Source organism: Melanaphis sacchari, unplaced genomic scaffold (assembly GCF_002803265.2).
Source record: "Melanaphis sacchari strain LSU unplaced genomic scaffold, SCAv2.0 Contig66_pilon_pilon, whole genome shotgun sequence".
NCBI lineage: Eukaryota > Metazoa > Arthropoda > Insecta > Hemiptera > Aphididae > Melanaphis > Melanaphis sacchari.
The window spans coordinates 170,722-179,253 of record NW_020271477.1 but is presented as its reverse complement, the minus strand read 5'-3'; the positions used below and the strand labels follow the sequence as shown (position 1 = coordinate 179,253).

General features: G+C 28.9%; 1 protein-coding gene across 4 annotated transcripts; it reads right to left on the bottom strand.

The window, feature by feature from the left end:
- Nucleotides 1–605: 605 nt before the first annotated feature.
- On the bottom strand, nt 606–4,944 carry LOC112600678. Of its 4 annotated transcripts, none has more exons than XM_025347972.1 (6): nt 4,606–4,944; nt 4,298–4,384; nt 2,789–2,969; nt 2,613–2,728; nt 1,655–1,744; nt 606–1,051 (listed from the first exon to the last, which is right to left on the bottom strand). In XM_025347972.1, exons 2-6 carry the CDS (start codon nt 4,359–4,361, stop codon nt 996–998), a joined length of 507 nt encoding a protein of 168 aa, XP_025203757.1. In that variant the 5' UTR covers nt 4,362–4,384; nt 4,606–4,944; the 3' UTR covers nt 606–995. The 4 variants fall into 4 exon arrangements, with proteins under 4 accessions (XP_025203757.1, XP_025203758.1, XP_025203756.1 ...); XM_025347973.1 differs by having other exon boundaries at nt 4,671–4,944; XM_025347971.1 differs by having other exon boundaries at nt 4,610–4,937.
- Between the last annotated feature and the right edge of the window lie 3,588 nt (nt 4,945–8,532).

Here is an 8,532-nt window from a genome sequence, read left to right as displayed (position 1 = left end):
TAAATAAAAACATAGATTTGCACTTAACATTACATGTATTTAGTTTAAACAAAATATATAAAAAGAAATATACATCACTGTCAGCAGCTTAATAACTTATTTCAAATAAATAAAATTATAATTGATTGTGTAAAAAAATATCTTAAAAAAACTAAATTTAGATATATAAATACTCCATTTACGTTTAGAAGTGATCTGGGCAGCAACTAGTTTTTGTTGGTGGTGAGTAGAGTACACACACATAACTGTTTTCCATACTCAATCAACCAACAGTAATATAAACACAGAATTATACTATACTCCGTCTCAAAGTAGAATACACCAGGCGGCTGACCGGTTTTCGTTTGGTGCCGCGCATCTGCTGTCAATTTCGCCGCATAGTGGGAGAAAATCGAGCAACGAGCCAACGAGCTTCCGCGACCGTCAGTCGCGATGCGCAAAACCGGTGTATTCTACTTTGAGACAGAGTATACACCCATGTGCAGAAGTCGGCTTTCCTGGTTGCTTCTAAACGTGAATGGAGTATAATTATTCGTATTGTAAAAAATATCAATTTAAATATAACATAATATATGTAATAATAAATAATGCTTTACATAATATTAGATTCATTTGAAGTTTTGCAGTTAATAAATGTATTATTATTTAATGTCAACATGTATTATTCATTTTTAAATCCATTTACATATTCTTTATTACTTAACACAATACTTCTCAAACTGTGGGTTGTGGCTATACGATTGATAGGCCGTAAAATATTTATTTTTTTTTAAAATATTTTTGGTTATTTAGTTATTGTCATTTTAGTTTATAATTAAGAAAAAATAATTAATAATTTTGATTAAGGGGCCTTGACAGTTTTACATTAAATTTGATGACAAAAAAGTTTGAGAAGCACTGACTTAATATATTTTTAGTAAATTTATCAGACACTTAACACACTATAAAATCATATATAATATTAATAAATTTGTTTCATTAGTTAAATATTTTAACTAATTGTATTGTTTGGGGTACTCATTAGATATTAAAGGTGTAGAACCTGTTGAAGCTGAAAAAAAAAATTGCATAATGAATAAATAGTAGAAATTGTAAAATGTCTAGTGGTCATTATTTTATTAACATTATTTTGATCTTATTGAATGTGGTTAAAATTTTCAAAATAATGTATACAAAATAAAAATAGTATATTTTTGGTATATCTTTAATTTTTTTTCTATTAGCCATATACAAATATCATACATTAAATAAGAGTTCACATCGTGAAATTTAATTTTTTAATATACTCATACAACCTACACTTATAACAAATTTTGCTCTTGTCCTTCTCATAAGTTTTATAGAAACTGGAAAAACAATTTATTTATTCAAGTCATCAATAACATTACTTTGTTAAATCAGTTGTGCTATTTCCGGACTTAAAAAATTCTATTGCATGATTTTTCTCCTAACCTATTTTTTTAGCAACTATGGTTAATTATTTTATCTTTTTGTTAAGATAAACACAGTAAAGAATTTTTTTTAATCACAACTAAAACTTATTTATAATGTGATTTGACCAGACTAAATAAAATAAATAAAATTCAGTAGCCCCTCTCCCCAAGTTATTATACTTATACTAGAACAAATAAACTAATAAGAATATAATTTATACCTGAAGCATAGTAGGATCCATGACTGGATATTATAGTTGGAATACCTTCTATAATGACACAATTGGTTGAAAGCGGTTGAACAAGTACCCCTGCAGTAATATTTTTTTAAACACAACCTGTGAAAATGCATTAAATTGTAGTCAGTTTTTATCTATAGGAATTATGAAATCCATAACCGACACAATTACATGCATTTTCAAAATACCATAACAGCAAATAATATTCAAATGTTAAATTAAAAAATGTTCTTAATAAGTTAAAACATTAACCAAATTATTTTTCATAATAATATATTGTATAAAACTTGATTTAAAATAAATTAAACAATAAACATTTATCATAAAATGTGGAATTGTTGAAATATAATTAAGAAAAATTTAAGTGGTTTTAAAACAAAAATAAAATTAAGAAACTATAATTTTTAGTTAACTAAGGTTTTAGAACATAGACTAGTAATGACTAGTCTTGTATTAGTAATATTTAACATCAACAATTTAAATTTATAAAATCTAAAAGTAATATATTCAATATTAGTAGCTGATATATCGCATCATATATATCATTTTTTAGCAAATCATTAAGTTTGAAAAGAAAAAATGTTGAATATTATTTGTCAATATAAATGTTATATACTAAATATTATTTAGTTTTATTAGGTGCAATTATTAAAAAAGTGAATAATGCAATACTAGATATTAAGAATTTTTTGTTTAGTATAATAGTATAGTTAAAGAAGCTGTGCAAATGGTACTACAAAATTAAAGTGATAATATTAAAAATAAATAAATAGTTAAAAATATCAATACTTCTAATAGTAATTAAACATACATCTATTAGATATGATAATTATATACTAGTTATTTAACTAGTATAGTTACTGTATTATATTAATTATCTAACTACTTTGTCTTTTTAACTATAATTAACTAATAAGTCGCTTTTTTAAGTACTACTTACTGCCAGCTTGCCTACGTTTGTAAATAGCGCAACATGGGCACAATAAACAACATATGCAACTGAGAATGGATGAAAGAATCAATATAACAATAAGAATCGGAATAAGACAAATCAATCTGAAAAATATAAATATAATTAAAATTTTGAATAAATAAAAATAATGTATTCACACATACCCAAACAACATAAACTCTTGAAAATTGCAACATTCAACCTTTCCGTCAGTATTATAACAGCAATATTCTTTAGATTGATCCCCAATAATAGGAGTGGGACATCTATTGACAGAAAGAGATTCAACCTTAGAGATAAATGGATTTTTATCCACTAACCAAGGCAAAGTACAATCATTTGATCCTGAAATAAATATAATCAAGATTAGTAATTGCAGTATACAGTATATGGTCATAGTGCAACTTCCATATTAGTTTTATGATTACAATGCTACAATAGAGAAATTTGGCAAATAACATTTTAAACATAAATTTGGTTCTAATTTTGTAATAAATCTTAAAAAAAATTGTTTAATTTTAGTTTCACTGCAATAAATTACTATAATATCAAGAATAATACTTTTTGTTAAAACAGTAAGTTTATTCACTAATGAGCGTAAACAAAAATTTTAATATTTAACATTTGATTAACTAATCTGGCTCATGAAAAACCATTAGTACCAATTATTAAAGGAAAGTTTTCATTAAAATTTCTGAAATATTTTAAGTCAATACAAACTACATTTAAAACAACATTTTTTTTAATTAAGTGTTAGGTAAACTGTAATTAAGTTTTAAAAATCACAATTTTACAGTTATAAATGTTATGATCATTTCACTATAACAGAAACATAAATAGGTAATAACTATAACCGACAATAGGTATATGATTAATGAACTTGTTATGTATGTATATAATATATATACTATATATGTATATTATATTGCTTACTATATAATATTACCAAGCACAGAGTTAAATTAAAAAATAAAACAATAATAAGGACTATTGTGGACTAAGTGTAAGGTGCAGCCTATATGAATAGTAATTGACACCCATCAGTAATATTACCTTGGATATTGGACAATTTAAAAACAATAATGATTACCAATCATTTGCCTACCTCTACCTGTTGACAACAAAATATTTGTCCCTCCAATAACAATACGGTTGGTAACCACATCAGTGCTAAGCAACCGAAAAAGCAGATTGAAAGAAACTCGTCACTTTTGGCTATGATAAGTTTTCAAGATCATATCAAGAACAAAATTACATAATTATTTCAAAGAACAATAACTAGAATTATATTCAGTTTTAAATTGTCGACAACTTTAAATGATTTTTTTTTTTTTTCAATTATGTAATGGGAATGAACCAAGTTTCATTTTATGAGATGAATTAATTGCTATTATACTTTCCAAGCACTGAAGAGGATTAAATGATCAAATTTATTAAGGTCGTGTTTATAACAAATGTTCATAGAAATGAATTGTAAAGTATCCTATAGTCAAGTCATAGTAGAATTAATAAACAAAAAAACAATTAGAATGAGACACGGCACGACAAAAGACAATAGCAATAAAATCCGATTAATACTTGACATTTAAATGTAGGTATGTATACAGACACATATTTAGTGTTTTATATTATATAATCGAGACCAACGAGTCCGATTGCAGATCAACACTCACCCTCAACCACGCAGTTGCAGAACGCAAAAGCCACCATCAACAGCGTTAATCCTTTGATCGCCATTGTATACGATTTTTGTTCACAGTCTGTGGAAAAAAAAAACACAACTGACAGTGAACAAGTGATTGACAAAATATTATCGAGTATTTATCATTGTTATTTTCGTATCAATATAATTTATGTGTAGGAATATCGTTATCTACGGTCTGCGGACCATGAAGCATGTGCAATCAACACGGTACGTCCGTAATAAACAATTAACAAATTTTTATGCAAATCGTTATTTCGTAGATAACGGTGAACGTACCAACCTGTAAGACAAACGTGCGTGGAACGAATAGACTAATATTATTTTTTGAAAATAATACTAACGCGGAAAGCGACGGACGAGAACGACGAGCGAGTGAAAGTAGAGTGACTGACGGAGTGACGGACGACGAGGCGGCGACAGAAGCGACTGAAGAGTAAAGAAATACTGGAAAGAGTGAGAAGAGGAACGGTCGGAGAAGACGGGGACGTTCGCACGGCGACGGTCGGGGCAGTCGAGGATGCTTGGTCGAATGGCGACGGGCGACGGTAACTACGGGAGCAGCTGCAGCGCGGCGATGGGGATTTGACGAATGGGGGGCGGCAACGGGCGAAAGTACGGGGGCGGGCGGGAAACGAAATCGAGGACAAACGCCGCAGCGATGTACAATATTATTATAAGTTATAAGTTATAACTTATAAACAGTATTTTACAGGCTAACCAATACAATAACGGCGGCCGTCAAGGACTTTTTTTTTTCTTTTATTGTCGGGCACCGACAGCCGCCGCGGCTTGCACAGTCCGATGGTCGAACACGTCCGGCCGATGGCTGGAGCGTGATACCCCCCCCCCCACACCCACACAGGCCATAACCAGTAACAACGGTCGACAACAACAAAAATTACGCCGTGACCCGAACGCTTTAATATTGTATTATTATTATTATACTAACAATAACAAAAACGCCGATAAACTGTTTGGAAAACGACGAAACGACGCGTTAAATATTAACGAGTGGGGTCTTGTACTCTTGTAAAGTTGTAAGTCGTGTGGGGCACTGTCAAGAACTCGAAAGTAGGTAACAAATCGTCGGCGTCGGCACGATACGATAATAATAATATATTATGATATCATTACCGGACGCGCTTATGATAAATAATAAAATATTAAATAAGATGTCATACGAGTGCATGACACATTCACACGTTATTATCGTACAGCTCAACGACTGTTGTTTGTTCGTTTCGATTAATTTCATTTTTTTAATCGTCAACACGTCTGGAACGCTACGCACACACTATCGTCTTTGTGTGATGTTTTAATAATTTTTCGTATACAATATATCATATGTAGGTACCAACGAATTGTTTGTTGGGGATTGTGTCTATACGTAATGTCGTTATTCACGTTAATATTATAATATCATGTGTGCTGAAGTGCCGCGGTGATGATAAATGAATCTTTTTGACCATTACGAATATGGATTTTTAACAACTTGGGTGTGCTCGTATCCCAGAAGACCGTGCCCTCTACTCTTCCCGCCATTCAGACACACCGACACACGCTTTTAAATTTCTTTCAGAAAAACGTTAAATATCCATAATGATTTACCAATTGAAAAACATAGAGACATCTAAATAAATAAATTGTATACCGATACCTATATACATATATTATGATGAAAAAAAGAAATTATGTATAATACATGATACTCTCGTGATCATATACCTACCAAACTTTTTGTACGATGTACGCTGTAAACTAACAGCCTCTCCGCCCCTCTCAGATCATCACTGGATCCGTGTCTGATCCGTATCACGTTATAATTTGTGTATACTGGACCGGATCTACGGCAGGAATATTTGGGAATCGTACTCGAACGTAGCATCGTTTTTATGGGCGTACATAAATTGTACCAACACAATACCATTCAAAGCTGATTCATCCAACTAAAAATGCTATATCAAAACAAAACTGTCGAAATTTTCAAAAATAGTATTTATAACTTTAATACATATAATAAATATTACACTACTAGATAATCTAAGCTTGAAGTGTTACATTTCCGAATCTTTTAGGTAATGATTGTCAATTTTATTAGCTCAAAGAATAGTCAGCAAATATTTATAAATATTAACCGATGAACATGACAAAAATAATCGCATGAATTATGTTATATTAATGTGTTTATGTGCGTGTGAAGAATTTTATTAATTATTATTCGTTGTTACGACAATAGCAAATATGAAATCTATAATCGCGAATGAAGTACCTAATCTTCTTTTATAAAGAAATTTAATATTTTAATGATTATAATTAATAACATATACATAATGTTACATTTCAGTTATTTCAACGATAATGATTTATTATTTTTCTAGTCTTAAGTACTTATAAATAAATTCTACGAATATATTTACTAATTTACTATGATATTATTTATTATAAACCTCCACTCATTATTTTTATTGTAAATTCATATTGTAATGTTAAATTATTGATCCAATTTAGAATAAGAATTCATGATTTGGATTCAAACCAGGCGTTGAAGAAGGTATAAGTTGATTTATGTATTAGAAGAAAACAAAAAGTGTAAATCGATAATTGATTCATTAAAATTATTGAATGTATCTGAATGAAAAAATTCCATCTTTAGACTGATATGGAATTAATGGTATATTATAATATTACATTGTATATGTGTTGTGTATGTTATGAACCTACTAGAAATAAGATAAAATGGCCGAACAATATAATCGACTCATCGGCAGCATCATGATTCATGACATTACAAATATTTATCATCAATAATAGTGAGTAAGTGAGCAGTTTTACGTTCGATTTTAGATATTTATACGTCAATAATTACATTTATCTTTTATTGGTTTATTACTTACCATTAACGCATATGACTCAATAAAAGCAATAAATTATTAAAAAAAAATCCTATAAATAATAGACATGTCTTCTAACGATTTTCTGTCTAAATATTAATAATTTAATACATACAAAATGCAAAATAATATATGTATTACTATAATAACAGGTTGTATTTGTATCATGACAGTTGGCACAATATAAGGGGGGCTGGAAATGAAAAAGCTCAACGAAATGTGTTGTATAGAGTTTAAGAATTTTAATTTTTTACTACCGTCTACGCGTCTACCAGTTAGGTACGTTATTATTATATTTAATAATCCGAAATAATGCAATACGCGTTATTATGTAAACATTATTTTTTAATAATAAGAATTGATCAATCTCAAAGTATGAGAAAAACTAAAATGAACGTCAGTCAAAAGGCCAACCTAAATTATGTATACTATATGTTTATATACAGTATACAAATACAATTAAATAATATAGCCATAAATATATGTACTAAACATGAAGGTATATTATAAATAATAAATATCGAAAAAAGCTATATATTCTATACATAAAAATTTTTAGGTATGAACATTTTCTTTTTGTGTTCAGCTTCAATTATAGAGTCACGTTCCCATGTAGATACTATAATAATTTTAATTAATAAGGATCAGATTAAAAATAATAAGTTGTTTGGACATTAGGTTAATAATATTTACATCAAAACAAAAATAATATTATGCAGATTATGAATTTCTAATTAAAGAAACAAAAATACGAAAATTATAAAATATACTAAATGATTTATTAACGTATTTATGTTTGAATCAACAATTTTACTTGCTTGTTCTTTGCTAATATACGGCGTCACGGCGATCTGCCAGAAATCGTGATGAGATTATGATTCATGAATCATGATCATGTACCTATTATATTTCACAAGGCCAAGCGTATTCTCTAATACCACAAATTTATAATACAGACTGCAGTCTACAAAAAGATAGACCTTCTAGACTGAATTCTATATTATTAGGTATCTATATGTCTATGGACTGCGAATGTTTCCGGTTTTAACTATATAATATTCAAATTATATACTAAGATTTAAGAACAACTGTTAATACAATATTACATAGCCTCTTGAAAACTATTATGCATTAGATTCAGACGAGTTGATGTAACGAAGTTTTACAAAAATTTACGTATAATATACCTATAGGCAGAAGTGTATTTACAATTTGGCACCCTAGGTGCAAAAATATATTGGTGCCTTTTTTTTTTCTATAAAAAAATTTGTCGGGGAAGGAGGCTAATCAATTTTTACTCATCGGCGGTTTA